Genomic DNA, 18537 nt, shown 5'->3' with positions numbered 1-18537 from the left:
AATCTGTTGGCCACAGAGCTGCTATTCAGTTTTTGATGCCAATTATGCCTTTAGCTGAGGGTTTGGATAACGAACAAAACAGTTATTATCCACATGACTATTAAAATGACTGTTCTTTAGGCAAAATAATGCTGTGTAGCAAAGACATCACCTAGTGAAAATCTGGTAACAGCTATGCAGAACAGTATGGCTATAGGAAAACCATTGTAAGAGGAAGAAATGGGGTATTTCTTTACTTCCCAAGACTGATGCTCTACCCTGAGAGTCCCACTTCCACTTTTAGCTTTTTACTGGATAATTGGAAATAAGGCTCTCATGGATTTGTCTACCCAGGCTGGTTTTGAACCTTGATTGCCAGATTTCAGCCTTCTGAGTAGATAGGATTATTGAATAAGCCATTTCTTCAACGTTCTTCATTGTACCACTTGGAAATCATAGCTCTTTTTTAGTTCTCTACTTGATCCTAGAAAGATCTCTTATAGATATTCAGATTTGCCTTTAATGGTCATTTATATCTGTCCTTTGTGTACCAGAGAGAGTAATCCAAGACTTCAAGCCTTGCTAATTTTCTCATGTTGTTATTACAGAAAAATGAATAGGATAGGATAGAGGAGATAGAACTAAATTTTTACTCGCTTTTGGTTTAGGGCATTTTTCTTTTGTTCTTTTTATTTAATATATAATCTTACTCAAATAGTGCCTTACGTTTTTGTTCATTTTGTGGTTTCCCTCCTTTATTTAATTGCCTGTCCAACATGCTCTACTGAACTGTTTCAGATTAGCACAATATATTGTGCAAATTAAAAATTGAGTTCAGTACCTGTTTGGCATGACAGGCAGTGGGTCATCCTTTGCCATTTGTTCTCACCTCCTTTTATACTATTCATACTGATAAGACTGCTGAAAGCTTATCTCACACCATTAAAATGTCTTCCTAGGGAATTCTTCTTTGACTCTAGAAACTGCTTGGCAGAGATGTTAATTATGAATAAGAGATGATAACCTATTATAGAATATCTACTCAGAAGTTTCTGCCGTCATTTTTGCAAACTCTCAGTAGTGACATAAAAATCTTTGTCCAATGCAGATCTAGTTATAACCAAGAACAGAAAGAGCGTGTCTACCCTAAACAAAAGGACATTTATTTTCACATTCCAAAGCTGGGGGTCAGTGATAACATTTTTGCATATCCAAAGACATTTTATGCAGATAGTGCTTAAAGGCAAAGAGTACTTTTATAATAAGTTTTCTTTGTGAATAGAATATACACTCTTGGCATATACTGACTTTTCAATGTTTGTCAGGCACTGAATAAGAAATTTTGCAGAATAAAAGCAGAAACAAAACCAGAGATTGTATCATCTATTCAGGGCCTTTTGAGGACTTATTCTACCTTAAGCAAAAAAAAAATAATGAATTGAGTTTATATAATATGTATATAAGTCACTAGTCTTTCTCTCTCTTTTTCTCTTTCTTTCTTTCTTTCTTTCTTTTTTTCTTTCTTTCTTTCTGTCTGTCTTTCTGTCTGTCTGTCTGTCTGTCTGTCTGACTGTCTTTCTTTCTGTCTTTCTTTTTTGCCAGTCCTGGGGTTTCTCAAGGCCTGAGCACTGTCCTTGGGCTTTCCTCAAGATTAACACTCTACCACTTGAGCCACAGAGCCACTTTCAGCTGTCTCTGTGTATATTGAGCCCAGGGCTTCATGCATGCTAAGCAAGCACTCTACAACTAGGCCCCACTTCAGGCATGTAGTTTTCATTTCTATAAAAGCAAGTTGTAGCGTTCCATCTCTGGGTCACTAAATGTGTAATCAGTAGACATTAGGCTGACATTAGAGAAAAGTTTGCCAATTAATGTTTATCTCATAGTATCATACTATTAAAGTTTTTTTGTATTTTCTTTTAGAAAAGTGAAGGAAAAACTAAAACAAAACCTAAAACAGTAACAACAAAAAATCCCAAAATGCTTTATGAATAAGATATAGGGAATAAATGTGTTTTATTTAGTGCTGGATATGGTGATATATGCCTGTACTGTCAACTAAAGGGGAAGTATAGGCAGCAGGATTATCATCTGGATAAAAGTGCAAGAACTTACCAGAAAAATAAAGTAAAAAAGGGCTGGAATGTGGCTCAAGTGGTAGAACATATATCTAGGAATCAGATTCTTGAATTCAAATCCCACTACTGCCAAGCAAATTTCAAAACTGTGCTGTATTGAATTATGAAATTACCTATTTCTTTATTATCAAAGCTAATTACCAACTTGGACATATATGCTATATTAGTATAATACCCATAAAATAATTAAAATAGGGAAAGATAGAACCTCTAAGTATTTTTTCTATAAACTTACTGATGCTACTTAAGACTATTTTGAATGAATTATTCTATACTATAAGCAACAATTTAGTTGTAATAACATAATTGGTTTGGGCATGTGGTTATAGCTTTAGTAATAACTCCATTTCTCATAAAAATGAAATGATCCAAGAAACTCCAATGTAGCTATTGTAATGCTGATTTAATTTTAATTGAAATTAGTTTGAATTGAGCTGATAGGCTTACAGTTGATAGGTTTTACAAATCTCTGAAGGCTATAAAGTAGAGCAAGCTTTAGCATTGTACAATAGGCTGTAACTGTATATGTTCGGCAAATAATGTTCATTTTGACAAATTTATTGAGAAATGTTTTTATTAACTACATAAGATCATTATGATAGAAATAATAAAAGTGGAAGTCGGTTATTAACAATTATATAGGCATTAAAGTAATTGCTGTATTTATGCTTTCTTCAACAGTGCAAATCCAAGTGGAGGAAAAAGACGAAGATACTGACGAAAGCTCAAGTAAGTGGAATAGACCTTAGGGAACCAGCTCCTGTTGACTGCAGCAATCACGGGATTCATTCTGTCATTTTGTGGGCTTGCAATTTCACCAAAGAGAGCAAATAGAATCCCCATTTCTGCAGTTCTCTCTCTCTCTCTCTGACTCTGTCTCTCTCTGTCTCTCCTTTTCTCTCTCTCTTTGACTCCCTGTTTCTGTCTCTCTCTCTCTCTCTCTCTGTCTCTCCTCTCTCTGTCTGTCTCTTCTCTCTCTCTCTCTCTCTCTCTCTCTCTCTCTCTCTCTCTCTCTCTCACACACACACACACACACACACACACAGAGACATATGCAATTTATAAATTGTTAGTGATCTAGATGTAGTTCAAAATATTCTGCTTTCTTATTGATCATCCTTTACCATAAAAGTCTTTGACTATAATAGCTTTCCTCTAAGATGGGTCAGACAAGAGAACATGTTGGCTATTTTGACTGAGTTCACTAGCTAGGTGCTTCCATTAAAATGAAAAATGTGTGTGTGTGTGTGTGTGTGTGTGTGTGTGGCCATGTGAACATGCCCATTACATGAGCTTAAACTCAGGGCCTTGTGTTCTCACTTAGCTTTTTTATGCATGGCTAGTGCCATACCACTTGTTTTATGCTTAGAATGCAGCATTTGCCAGATCACTGGATATAGCAGGGTGTTTTGTTTTGCTTTGTTTTGTGTTTGATGTTCCTATTTGGTATGGCATTGAGTCTTTATCTTAATTATTCACCTTCCAGCATAGTAGGAATGTAAGTGTGGCCTTTAGGCCCTCAACTGAAGAAGTATGCCTTTTTGTCTTAAACTCATGACTGTCTTACTTGAATTTCTCTTGTTTATACTTTGTACTTTGTATATGACTTTGCTCACAAGCATTAATTGTGACTCACGTGATTAACAGCTTTGATTTTTACTAAACATGAAAGTGCAGCATTTAAAGAAGAGAATGTAATTAGGGGGACTATCAGAGCACATTGTGACCAGCCCTTTGTTTTATCACTTAAAGGCCTTTTGGATGAAAAGAATCTCACCTAGGTACTGGTATGCTCACTTGAATGGAGGAACCAAGTCTTTTCCAAAAGTCAGCATTTTGCATCTAGCAGCCACACAATTTATTTTTTTATTTTTATTTTTGTCAGACGGGGCTTGAACTCTGGGCTTGCGTGTTGTCCTTGAGCTCTTCAGCGCAAGGCTAAGTCTCTACCACTTGAACTGCAGTGCCACTTCTGGTTTTCTGGTGCTTAACTGGAGACAAGAGTCTCATGGACTTTCTTACCCAGGCTAGCTTTGAACCACAATCCTCAGATTTCAGCCTCCTGAATAGCTAGGATTAGAGGCGTGAGCCACCGGTGCCCGGCCAGGCACCCAATTCTCTCCTTAGAATTTGAGCATTTGAAAATCAGGTAAAATATTAAAAACTGATTTTTGTCTCTAAGTGAAAATAGGTAATTTTAGTAATTCATACTTAATGTATGATTAAAACCATGTAAATTTAATAGATTAAAATAGTTTTAAGCAAATTGGATCATTTCCATTCATATATCTATTATTATTCCGTTAAATATTTTGGAGCGAGGTGGCTTATGTCAGTCTTCTCAGTTGCTTGGGAGGAGAAGGTAGAGGAGAGGGATCAATATTCCTCCCCAAATGCAAGATTCTATCTAAAAAGTATCTAAAGCATGAACGTCATAAAAAAAGTGCTTCACTAAGATGAGACCCTGAGTTCTAACTCCAGTACTGTGAAATAAGAAAATAATTCTTAAAGGACATTTAAAAACTTAATTGCCTTGATATAAATGACTTGTATGATGCCAAGCCACCTAAGGGTATTGACACTTGCTTATGGTGAGTCAGGCACCCGCAGCTTGTGCCTATCATTCTAGCTACTCAGTAGGCTGCAATTTGAGCTTGTGATTTGAAGCCAGTCAGGGCAGGAAAGTCTATGAAACTCTTGCCTCCACTTAACTACAAAAAACAAAAACAGAAACAAAAACAAATCTAGAAGTGGAGCTGTGGCTTATGTGCCTTGGGCAAAAAGGCTCAGAGACAGTGCCCAGGCTGTGAGTTCAAGCCTTGGACTGGCATAAAGAATAAAAAAATATAATGTTTGTGTGTGTGTGTGTGTGTATATGCATACATACATAGGTGTATACATATAGTACATAGATGTAAATATGAGTTATTATAGCAAATATTCAAAGTACTCCAAACCTATTTCATGCTATTGTTAGGTAGCTTATTCTTTGTATGTTGTCACATGGAGGAATCAAGTTTTCAATATATATATTTATTTTTATTGTTCTAAGAAAACACATTTTGAAATCTATCATCTTAACAACTTTTAAAATGGATGATACAATATTGTTCATTAAATTGTTGCTGAGTGCACATTGGGACTTAGTTCTAGGAAAAGCTGCAGATGCTTACTTTTCCTATGTAAGATGGAAATATTTTTGTGTCACCTTATACACATCCTTTCATATTTTAATCTTTAAGATTATGTATAATATCTAATACAGCACAAATACTAGCAATAGCTGTTATACTGTACTGTTCATGGAATAATGACATGTACACATGTAGAAAAGACAATATTCTTTTTTGAGTATTTTCAGTGTGGGATGTGTTGAATCCATGGATATATAACAAAGGAAATAGATGAATGTATAGGCACAATGTTGTACAGTAATCTCTAGAATCTATTATTCTTGGATAATTTGTCACTTTGTGACTGATGGTCAACAACTTTTACTGTTCTTCTCTTTCTGACCTGAGTATTCTCTCCCCTTCTGAGTAAACCAGAAATCTTTTCTTAGACAAGTAGAACCATCCAGTGTTTGTCTTTCTGTTACTAGCTTATTCCACTTAACATTATTGAAGCTCATCCACATTGTCATAAATGGTGACATTTCCATACATGCATATTATCTACTTTAACTTCACCCTTTTGATTGCTTTCTCTTCTCTCACTTTCTGTGTTTTAAACCATGTTAATGGGTTTAATAGATTTCATTATTCTGAATATATACATATATGTGTATATACATATACATATAATATTCGGTATGGATATGTACATAGATATGCATATAGATTCTGCAAACATACATATGTACATATTCACATATATGCATATGTGTGCATATACATGTATATAGAAGGAGAGAGAGACAGACAGTGAAAACACTTTCTGATGTTTCTCATGGAATCACCAACATATTTAGGTGAAGAAGAGGAAGATAAACTACCTAGGAGAGAGAGTTTGAGACCAAAGAGGAAACGGAAGAGAGACGTCATCAGAGAAGATGACCCAGAACCTGAACCAGAAGATGAAGAAACAAGGAAGGCAAGAGAAAAAGAAAGGAGGAGGAGGTTGAGAAGAGGAGCGTAAGTTAGACTTGCTTTTACTGATTCAAAATCATCTGACACTGAGGGAAGATCATTCTTGTAAATACTTGTCAACATTAAAATTGGTAATTAAAACTCATTTCAATAGAGCAGGCTTAATCTGATTCTGTCATTTTAGTCCACTTTAGTTTATGATTTATTTTTGTTATTTTCAAAGGAATATATACAAAATGGACTTTGAGAAATTTCTTGGTGAAGTAATTCATTTGTAACAGGCTATTTAACTATTATAAACAACTTGATTATTTGGAAATTATCCCCCTAATTATACCCTCTGTTTTCTAAATTAAGTAGAAAACTCCTACTGAATAAGTCCAAATCACTTTATATTTCAGATTATGGGTGGAAAACTAGGGTAATATCTAATCTCAATACTAAGAATAATTTTTAAGTGTATGTGTGTGTGTGTGTGTGTGTGTGTGCTCACACATACACACATACATGTGTCTGTGCACACACCCCCTTGTGGTCTTGGAGCCTTGAACTAAGGACCTGGAAGCTGTCTCTGAGTTTTTATGTTCTGGATGTGAGCTCTACCACTTGAGCTGCAGCTGCACTTCCACCTTCTCCTCCTCCTCCTCTATAGTCGGTGAGAAGAATCTCATAGACTTTCCTCTCCAGGTTGGCTTTGAACTACAATAGTCAGATCTCAGCCTCCTGAGAAACTAGAATTACAGGCTGTAATTCTAGAATTACTAGAATTCTGGAAACTGGGATTATTGGCTGTGTTTGTTTGATTGGTTGGTTTTGGAAGACTTGTATAGAATTCAAAGTATTTCTTTTTTTTTTTTTTAGAATAAATTCAATCTCATCCACTGTGTGTTTTAGTGTAAGTTTAGTTTGTTTCTACATTTTCTTTTTTCTCTTCCTATTGAACAACAAGACATTATTTGCTCTAAATTTTAACTTATTTTTTATTTATATTGTATTTCCAGACATTTTGATTCTTTGTAGAACTAAAATGAAACAGATGTAGAATGTTAGGACTGTAAGTACTATTATAATACAGGAACATGTCCTATAGCCAACCTTATGTTTTGTGACAGTAGTATTTCATTAAATAAACTTTATCAATAGACATGTGTATGCTGTAAGTTATGTTCCAGGATTTGTTTCTCTTTTTCACCTATAGGAAGTTCTTCTAAAACTGTAAGTGAAGTAGAATCTTCTCTGTTCTCTGAGAGAACCAGGTGAATCACATGGGTTTTGCCTCTGATATAGTGTATATTTTCAGCTGGCTCCATTGTCATTCTGATTCAGAGAACTCTATAAGTACCCATGTATGTCTCCTTCTCTCTCATCCTCTACACAGAGAAAACATTGTTTCCATGGATTTTGCAAATTATAGTCTCATGAACATACTTTGTCTAATGTGAATAATATTATGGGTTATTTATGATGATTGAGGTTTCTGATCAGCATTTTAGGGTTTATTTTCTATTGCTGATTTTGAAGAAAAGAAACTATTTTCTTTTAAAAATATTATTTGCGAATTGACTTTGAAGTAAATCAGTAGGAAAACCAGAGCACATTGATTATGATTAACTAATACAGGGTCTTTTGTGTGTGTGTGTATACTTGTTCAAGCAATGCCCCCAGGAATTTTCCCTTTACTGACAAACCATTTGAAGCCAGCTGAAATTAAGGTAGTAATTCTATCTTTGGATATGCTTAAAAAACACTGCTTTGTTAGACATTTTAGAGTATTTATAATTGGAGACTTTTTCTGACCTAGTTTAAAGAGAATAGGTACTATATTTATAGTAGTGAAACATTCAGATATTATGCCTTCTTTTCCTTAGCAATTGTTTAACTGAGCTTAAGATAGAAATATTTTTCTTGCACAGATTAATTTAAAAGTTTAGAAGATGAAATAAAATGTATGTATCCTGCTTCTTAAAAAATTATGCATAGCCCTTCTGTTGTGGGGGCCTAGAAGAGTAATGCTGGAAAGAGTAATATTTTAATTTTTTGTATATGTATAGATAACTTATCTGTCATACCACTGTATGATCAACAATCAACAATGAGTAAGAAAGTCTTTAAAAATATCTCAGTTTGCGGTCATTCAGTGTAGAAATAAATGTCTTTTGCGCTATCACCAAATCTATCAGGGAATGAACATGATTAGCTTTGGGGTGAACACTGAGTTTGGGATAAGTTTTGAATATATACTTCAGGTCTTGTGCTTGCTAGGCAGATACTCTGACACTTGAGCCTTTTCTTTTCTGCTTTAGTTTAATTTTCAGGTTGAGTTTTTTGCACAAGCTAGTCTCAGATCATAACTCTCCTATTTCTGCCTCCTAAGTAACTGGAATCACAGTTTTATACTATAATATCCATATTCTCCTAATAAGATAAGAGTCTCAAAGATTTTTTTCTGCACTGGCTTGTCTGGAATTTTGATTTTTCTGATCTCAGTTTCACATATAATTAGAATAACTGTGCCTAGCTGTTGGATGAACAAGAGTCTAGTGAGTTTTTTGCACAGGCTGGCTTCAAATTGTTCTTGTCCTAATTTTAGTCTCTTGAATAGCTAGGATTACAGATACAAGCCACCAACACTCAGTTCATTAATTGTTTTCAGCCATAGGTACATCTTCAGCCAGGTTCCAGTGACTCATACCTGTAATGCTAGCTACTTCAGAAACTGAGATTGTTAGGATCATAGTTCAAAACTATTTCAGTCTGTGATATCCTTCTTAACAAAAAGCTGGACTCCGGGGATGGGAGTTTGGCCTAACGGTAGATTTGCCTGCCTAGCATGCATAAAGACCCAGGTTCAATTCCTTGGTTAGCACATACATAGAAAAAGCCGGAAGTGGTTCTCTGGCTCAAGTGGTAGAGCTCTCATCTTGAGAAAGTCCCAAGGACAGTGGTCAGGCCCTGAGTTCAAGTCCCGGCCAGGACTGGCAGAAAAAAAAAAAGCGGGACCCTGTCTTGTATGCCTATTCCTAGCATAGGTAGCTAGCAAGACATTATTTGAAAAACAATCAGCAAAAATGTCCGTTTTATAAGCATGTTTCAACAAAAACATCTGAGTTCAAGCCTCAGTATCAGCAAACAAATAAATGAGTGTATAATTTAGATTTAAGTATTACTACTCAGAAACAATTTTGATTATTTGCATTAAAGCATGCTTTCCATTCCTAAGAAAAACCAACCAATTTATTATACATTGGCAAATTAAAAAGAAACAATTGACTATGAATATAAGTATAGTTGAAAAGTATTATTTGATGTTATAGTTATATAGCACCATAGGTTTTTACATAATAACGTAAGAAAACACAAAACTCTAATGGCCATCAAGTGCATACTAATAACTAGTACTTAATTCTGAGTCTATTGAACAACAAAATATACTTCTGAGTGGCATTGCATAGTTTGTAGTTTATTAGTCATGGTCTAATGAGAAGAGATTTCAATAGCTAATTAAATAAAACGTTGTGAGAATACCATTAAAGTCCTATAAATGAAACAGCTGTTGACTAGGCTATTGAGAAGGCAGATAGAGAACTGCAAGTAGGATGATAGGTCTTGGAAGCAACCACAAAGCAAGGGATGAAGAAATCATGGAAAAGATAGAAATGACAGGGAAGAGGCAAAACCTGGGCAGCTGAAACTCAGATTTGTGCAGGCGAATTTGAGCTGTTGCTCAGCTATGTGGGATTCTGTGGGAGAAGTGATGAATCTGAGTCTGCTAGCATTGGGAGAACTAGTATATTAGACTCATGAAGGTATTGGAAAATCCTCAGCTCATGGAGTGAAAAAAAAATGTTTCTGTGTTCACACCAGGAAACAAACAAGAAGTAGCAGGAAGCCAACAGGAAGCCACAGGAAAGACTGAGATACTACTTATAACCCCTACAATCTAAATATAAAATTGGGCCAACTGACAAAGCAAATTGTGATTTACAGAGTCTCCATCTCATTACCACAATATTAAGGATAAAAGCGTATGTTCGAAATGGAGACACTGCTTAATATCTGAAATTATTATTCAAGCATTGATTTCTACAATGTAGTATTGCAACGTCCACTTACAGTCATGTACTTTGTATGGGATTTTTTTTTCTTTGAGTTACAGACTCTGTTTTTGTAATACTAGAAATATAGTAATCAAACTACTTTGAAGTTCTCTTAAAAGGGATTTTCTTCCACCACATGTACTTTACGTTGAATTTTATCAATTGAAGTTTTGAGCTTAATTAACAGATTAGGTTACTTTTGAGAAATAGATTTTTATTCTTTCTCCATTTCATTTTTCCCTCTTTCACTTGAGACAAGTCTAATTTAAAATTTAAAGAGTACTTCAAAGACAGCTTCACATTTAATATATTATCCATATTGAAAAATAAAGCCCTTAAATAAAGAGAGAAGAAGGTACACGGGGGGAAAGAAGGGAAAGAGGTAAATATGTTGATTGATCTGTACTATTATTTTCATGTATTTCCTAGTTCTGAAAGCTTGAGACTGGGGTTATAAAAGGACAAATTTGTTTCAGGATTTCAGAATGAACACAGTATTGTTTAAAGCTATAATAATTCTAGCAATCCTAAATCAACTTTTCAATTCTTATAGGTCTTCACATTGACTGTATATCTCTAAGCTAAACAAAATGCTGAATATTAACATTTGCCTTTACATTTTCACATTTTCAAGTCAAGCAAAGCTTAATCTTATGATTTGTTTATTTTAAAGAGAGGAGGAAGAAGAAATTGATGCAGAAGAATTAGAAAGACTGAAGGCAGAGTTAGATGAGAAGAGACAAACAATTGCGACTGTCAAATGTAAACCTTGGAAAATGGAGAAGAAAATTGAAGTTCTCAAGTATGTTATTACTTTTCATAAAGTAGAAACTTTCCCTGCTGTTGACCTCATAAATCTTCCCAGTATTACCTATATATATATTCTACCATATATATTTTTTTCTCTATATATGGTAGAAAATATTATGTATTTGTTATTTAAGTAAGTCACCTACTATAAATACATATATACACATATTTTCACTGGTCAGGATCTTTTAACCTCTGTGGTCATTTTCAACCATTGTTTAACTTGAATTCTCATTACTTGATTGATTACCACCTCCATGAAAGAAAAAATATATTTAAACTTTGTACATTAATGTTTGCACACTCTTGTTTCTCTTTAGGGTCTAGACTCAAGTGATTTTTTTTTCAAGTGATGGATATCTTGAAGACAGAGGGAGAATGAAAGAGTCTGGCAAAAAGGATTCCAAGGAAGGATTATGCTAATAGTAATTTCCTAGTAATATGTCAATGACCCAGTTCCAGTCTGATGCTGACTGGTAATACAGGTGCAGATATGCTCAGAGCTGACAGATTTATAGGCTTCTCATATGCAAAATTAAATGAGCAAGCCTTTTAAGGGACAGGAGCAGCTTCACCTCTGAGGTTCACACTGTTATCTGCCTTGATGGCTGGGTGGCAGGAGGTTAAAAAAAAAGGAATGTGAATGTGCTATGCGTTAATATGCCCATGTTTCTCATTTTTAAACAAATACTGATTTTCCACAAGTTTTTTTTTTTGAAAATAGTTTTAAATTTCTAGAGCTCCATCCCTGGAGCTTACCTAGCTAATAATGCTGCTGTTAAAATGGTAGCTGAGTATGCTTGTTTCATGTGATGAATAAAAGAAATGAAATAGCTGTTAAGATAGTTTATTCTAGTGTTCTGGCTCTTAAAGAGTTTATATGTTAGTTAAGGAAATCATTTTATTTTATCAAGCTATGAGGTAATCATTGAAGTGAAAAGATGACATTCAAGATCTACCCATCACTGAAAAACTTACAGAACTAGCTGAGCATTCACTGCTAGTTCATATCAGTAATCTTAGCTACTCAGGAGGCTGAAACATGAGAAGTGTAGTTCAACGCTGGCATAGGTAGGAAAGTCTCTGAGACTCTGATCTCTAGTTAATCACCAAAAAGCCAGAAGTAGTGCTAGGCTCAAGTGGTAGAGTGCAAACTTTTAGCAGAATAAGCTCAGGGACAGCCTGAGCTTATTACATGATCATGAACATATTTAGCAGGAATGACAGCAATGACAAACAGATTCGTTTGTTTGAGGAATCTAATTTGTATGTGTGGTCCTGTGCATATGTGTCTGCTTATATAATGATAATAATTATTATTTTAATAGGTGGGTCTACAAAAGTGTTTCAGTTCCATAAGTCAAGTTATAAGTACAATATATCTTGATCAATGTCACTTCTTCCATTTATTTTTAGATTTTTAAAAATTTTTATTGTAAAGGGGATATATAGAAGGGTTACAGTTAGGTAAGTTAGGTAATGAGTACATTTTCTTTTTTTTATTAATTTTTATTTTTGCCAGTCCTGGGCTTGAGCTCAGGACCTAAACATTGTCCTTGTTCGTTCTCAAGGCTAGAGCTTTACCAGTTGAGCTTCAGCACCACTTCTGGCTTTTTTCTATGTATGTGGTATTGAGGAATTGAACTTGGGTCTTCACGCATGCTAGGCAAGCCTTCTACCACTAAGTCAAACTCCTGGCCCCTACATTTCCTTTTTTAAATTTTTAAAATTTTTATTGTAATGTATAAAGGGGTTACAGTTATATTCTACATTTCCTTTTCAACAGTATCACCTCCTCCCTCATTCTCTCCCAATTTTTCTCTCCCAGCTCCCTTCTCCCCCAGAGTGTACAGTTCATTTCAAACCTAGTGTCCAGTGGGTTTCACTGCTGAATTGGTTTACCCTATGTCCCACTGTTTCTGTATTTCTCCCCATCTCTCCCAATCAGATAATCTTATATACAAGACAAAGGATATAGAAATCAAAAGCATCAACAAAAGAGAATAAACTAAAGAGAAAGGAAAGAAAAAAAATAAAACCACAAACAGTACATTGCATTTCCCCACCTCCATTTCATTTCCTAACCTCAACTTGCCTGCATTTTTGAAGTACTTTTCCTTTAATGAAATGATAATGGTTTCACTTAGATATTTAGAGATATCCTTAACTGAAAAATAAAAATTTGGACGCTATGTTGGTCCATGAATATATTTTGCAATATGAATCCCCAAACCTGGGATAATAGAAAATTATTCATTAGGAAGTGCTAAAATAAATTTTCTAATGATAAAATTGAGGAAGACTGCCTAGGAAAAACATAAAAGGTTAGGAAAAAACCTCTTTTGAGTATATATTCCCTTCTGTATGGCAAAGAACATAGCTACTAAATTAATTAGGAGGCCTACAGAATGGGAGAAGATCTTCACTAACCATACAAAGGACAAAGGCCTCATATCTAAAATATATCAACAGCTCAAAAAATTGAATCACTCCAAAATTCATCTCCAAAGTAACAACCATCCCATTAAAAGATGGGCCAAAGACTTAAAGAGAGTCTTCTCTGAAGAAGAAAAAAAAATGCCTATAGACACATGAAGAAATGCTCAACATCTCTGGTCATAAAAGAAATGCAAACCAAAACAACTCTAAGATTCCACCTCACTCCAGTTAGAATGGCCAGGATCAAGAAAACTAATAACAACAGATGCTGGAGGGGATGTGGCCAGGAGGGATCACTACCACACTGTTGGTGGGAGTGCAAATTTGTTCAACCACTATGGAAAGCAGTATGGCAGTTCCTCAAAAGACTAAACATAGAGCTCCCTTATGACCCAGCAATTCCACTACTTGGCATTTACCCAATCATCCAGAAACAAGGGCATACTAAATCCACTAGTACAATGATGTTCATTGCAGCACTATTTGTCATAGCAAAGATATGGAACCAACCCAGATGCCCCTCAGTTGATGAGTGGATCAACAAGATGTGGTATTTGTACACAATGGAATTCTATGCTGCTGTCAGAAAGAACGACATCACCTCATTTGTTAGGAAATGGAAAGACTTAGAAAAAATCATATTAAGTGAAGTAGGCCCAATAGTCGCCCTTATTTGTCATAATCAGTAGAAACCTTGGGCTCTCCTAGCAGAGATTTACAATAGAACAAAATCTAGAGATATTAGGTCAAATAGTATACTAAATGTAAGGAATTCCAGGATAAGGAAACAAAAGCCATTTAATGTACTATGTTATCGCTCATCTCTTTTGCCATCCCTTGGTTATCTCATATTGTTACAGTTTTTCACCTTGTTATCTGATATATTTTATATGTGCTTAATTGGTTATTTGAAATTGGATAGGGAAGGGGGAAATCAAGATAAGCGGGAGGAGGGTGGGAGGGAAATGGGGACCATGTCATGAGAAAGGGTATCAATGTTTGTGAAGTTATGCACCCTCTATCTGGTGAATATAATGTATCCCTTTTATTAATCACAATAAAATATTTTTAAAAAAGTAATTACAATAAAAATATATGAAAAAAAAAGAATGGAAGAACAGATTCAGGCCCAGAAAAGAAGCCACCATGGCTGCTCACCTGTCAGCAGGTGATGATTTTCCATGAACTGTGAACTGGATTTTTGGTGTCTGGCTTTTTAATTCTCTGCACAGCAGGTACCCGCAGGCCTGGGCTGCCCTTTGTTTTCAGGCCCTGTGATGAAGTTTTGAATAGTAAAGCACCTGAGCTGTCTCCCTTTGTAGATTTCCAATACTGTATTGGGCTTCTCTCTGGTGGATTCCAATCATGGTGTCAGAGTGAGCAGTCAGGCTGGGACTCTGTCCTAATGTTCCTAAGGGATTAGAACCAGCCGGGTGTTCTCTCCACCTTTAGTTGTTGTTGTTGTTTTATTTTTTTCAGAGAAATCTACTCCGAGAGAATGTTTCTAAGACTTGTGTCATTCCTGGAAATAATTCGTTGTCAGTCTTCAATCCTGCTAAGTCTATGGAATCCAAGACATTATGTTCAATATTGTTGATGTTTAAATCACATTTTAAGTTTTTTCTTTTTTAATTTTTTTGTCTTTGTCTTTTCTTTTGATATTGAAAATCAAACCTAGGGTGTTGCAGTTCCTAGGCAAACACTTTGCCACTGAGCTACATCCCAGCTCAACTTGTGAAATTTTAAAAACAAACTTTAAACAGAGTCGGTGTTCCAAGATATAAAGCCTAGGAATGGCAGTTTATAGTTCTGAGGGTGAGGAGATTCAGGTAACATTTTTATTTATTTATTGTTAGTTATTTTGTCAAGTGAATTTTTTCCAAGTGAATATTATTGTAATTGTATATATAAGGAAACAATGCGATCAAGTGATTCTGAATGATTGGTTTGGCTTTGTGTTACATTTTAAATTGTATGTAACTCTTGCTTTCAGAATAGATTTTGGGCTTTCAGGACCTGGAAAGTACCTTTGACTCCTTATCTGCTCAGAATCCAGCAACTTTCTTTGTACATTAAATATATTTGGCTAATGATTTCTGCATGGGTGACAAAACTGGTGACTTAAGAGGATCATTTACATGATGTTTAAATGCTAAGATGACAAAGTGAATAAAGGAGAGTAATAGGTTGTCTAAAAATAAGCCCAGATGTCTAGTGTTTGCCAGTTTGCTTGGTGTAATTGCTATTTGTAAATATTTATTTATTATTTATTTGTTCAAGACAAGAACTTACTCTCTAGTTCAGGCTAGGCAGGATAGCCCATTAGATTCTTATCTCAATTATCGGAAAATTGGATGTGGTGCTATAGGTCAAAGTGGTAGAAGACTGGCCTTAAGCAGAAGAGCTCAGGGAGCATCCAGTCTTCGAGTTTAAGCCCCACTACTGACAAATAATAATAATAATAATAAAGAATAAGAAACAAAAGTAAGAAAAAACAAAACAAATGAAACATAAAAAGATGAGTTTATATATACATATATTAAATTCAAGGATGTTTCTTGAAATTCTTGCTGATTGGTAATAATAATAATATTAATAGTAGATAATAAAAATAGGCAATCTTAATGCTTTCCTTCTGATAGATGAAACTATAGTTACTATCATTTGTTGTTTTTTAGTTTGTGTGTGTGTGTGTGTGTGTGTGTGTGTGTGTGTGTGTGTGTGTGTGTATTATGTATGCAACCAAGGGCCTCAAGCATACTAACTCCTTGCTCTATCTCTGACCCACGACTAGCTCCACTATCATCTTTATCACACCTTATCGTACCCTATTTCCCACAGGATTAGCTCATGTATATCTTGTACAGGATATCCACTGAATCAGGTTTCTCAGCTCATCAGAGAATGTGACTTGCCAACAAGTTTTACTAAATAGTAACTTGTTGAACTTATACTCTTCTGCCTTTTAGCTACCAGTAGCAGCTAATTTTCAGAACTTTTATTAGCCTATAAATATAATGTTATTTTTGAAAGGTGATTGAAGGGAAATGCATTAATTATCACTTATGATTATCAAGAAATTTTTTTGAATAAATCTGAGATGCTATATTAGCAGCAGAAAGAAGCAAATGTGTGCTTGATGGGAAAATTAACAATAGTTAGCAAAATTTGTCCTGGAGGTTTTGGGAAGAGGTCATCCATCTTAGGTAAGGTATTTTTTTATGTAGTTTCTAAAGGCTACATATATATATATCATATTATATATAATGAAAGAATGATAGTGTACTATTTTGAAGGGAGGAGTGTTAAGTAAATATGTTGCTATAGCATGGACATGGCTAATTTTTACTAAAATGCACATATGTTTGGAGAATGTCTTAATAATTAATTAGATGACAGTAAGAGAAGTCGTCGTGTTGATGGTTTTTGTAATATATAAACATGTGTTTACATATATACTTGAATATGTATGTGTGCATTTATACAATTATATATACATGTAGGCACTGAGATATCTAAAAAAAGGAAAAATTGATTTTTATACTTTGTGCATAGACTGGTATTCTTCCCCCCCCCCCCCCATACTGATGTTTAAACGTAGGGGCTCTTGATTGATGGGCAAATGTTTTATAAGTCTAGCCATGATTTACATTGGTGAAATTTGCTTCTTGTCAGGGTCTTTGTCTCGACCTTGATTCTCCTATTTTACACTTCCCATAGTAGCTAGGAGGACAGCATGCATCCTCATGGCTAGCTTCTTATGCTGAGATGGAGACTTGAAAACTTTGATACCTGGGCTTCTCTGGAACCACGCTTCTTCTGATTCTAGCTATCCGCAGGGCTGGTTGATCAGGCATTCACCACTATGTTCAGCTACTGGTTCAAAGGACGTCTTTGACCATTAGGACTAAGATAGCCTCTAATTGTGATTCTTCTGATCTCAGCGTCCTCAGATGGCAGTTATTGGGTTGGAGTAGGTTTCAAAGGACACTGAAAATGATTAGATTCAAGGTAATTCATCAAAAAGACTGGTTCACATATGGACATACAGACATATGAACATATGTGCTCTGTGAATGACATCATGCAAGACTTCTTTCTAAAATCCATGGAAAAGTTTTCCAAATTTGAGTTTGTCTTGTGGCAAGCAGTCAGATTTACCAGGTAGTTCTGATTGTTTGCAAGGCTGTTTGAATTGCCATGAATTTAAATCAATTTAAAATTTTCTGCCCCTCATCAGTCGAAAGGCAGAACATAAAGTTCTAATAGAAAAGGCAAGGTTTCTGTCAGAACAATTTGCACTTAGCACTCTTAAATCTGTGCACTTTGGAAAACTGCTTAAAGGGTATACATATGAACAGATAGGCGTTATGGAAAAATGGTTCACCAAACTTAAAAGCAGCATGGTTTTCTCTCTTAAAAGCAGCACCTTGAGTCTTCTGCTTCTTAGGATTCAGAAGTCATTAAAACATCTTTGCGTTGAGTGTACATGAGCCAAGCAAAATGAACACATTCTGTTTACTGAGCCTACATAGCCTTGCAAAGAATTTAATTGTTAGTCTATCTAAGCATATAGATTGTGTGTGTACAACTCATGGTAGAAATACTTGCTTTGTTAAAGAAATAGCTGCCTGGAATGCCTTTCTCTGCCTACACAAATTCTTTCAGTCCCATAATATCAGTGAACTTATTATCTACAATGTCTTCAAAACATATTAAAGCTTCCATTGTCCTTTTCTTTTTCCTTCAAGGCTGTTTTACACTGCCATGTGGCAGTTTTTTTTCTTAGTTAAGTTTAAATGACAGGAAAGAATCTACATATTCATTGAACATAATTTTAAGAACCAAAAATCACACTTAATAAGTGCTATGGAAAATATGACCAAGTTAAAGGGAGAGTAGAAGTTAATAGAAATACAGTAACTCTCCCTTCCCTCCCTCCCTCCCCCCTCCCTTCCCTCCCTCCCTCCTTCCCTTCCTTCCTTT

General features: G+C 35.1%; 1 protein-coding gene across 1 annotated transcript in view; it reads left to right on the top strand.

Annotated features, from left to right (window-relative positions):
• The window catches only part of Tmc1 (transmembrane channel like 1), a 152464-nt gene that overhangs the window by 18255 nt on the left and 115672 nt on the right, over nucleotides 1-18537 (top strand). The window contains exons 2-4 of the mRNA XM_090329065.1: nucleotides 2799-2846; nucleotides 6088-6250; nucleotides 10976-11104. Coding sequence (XP_090185191.1) covers nucleotides 2799-2846; nucleotides 6088-6250; nucleotides 10976-11104 — 340 coding nt within the window. The remainder of the gene's footprint in view (nucleotides 1-2798; nucleotides 2847-6087; nucleotides 6251-10975; nucleotides 11105-18537) is intronic.

Source organism: Megascapheus bottae, chromosome 3 (genome assembly GCF_031878675.1).
Source record: "Megascapheus bottae isolate mThoBot1 chromosome 3, mThoBot2.hap1, whole genome shotgun sequence".
NCBI lineage: Eukaryota > Metazoa > Chordata > Mammalia > Rodentia > Geomyidae > Megascapheus > Megascapheus bottae.
This window is presented reverse-complemented; position numbering and strand designations above follow the sequence as displayed.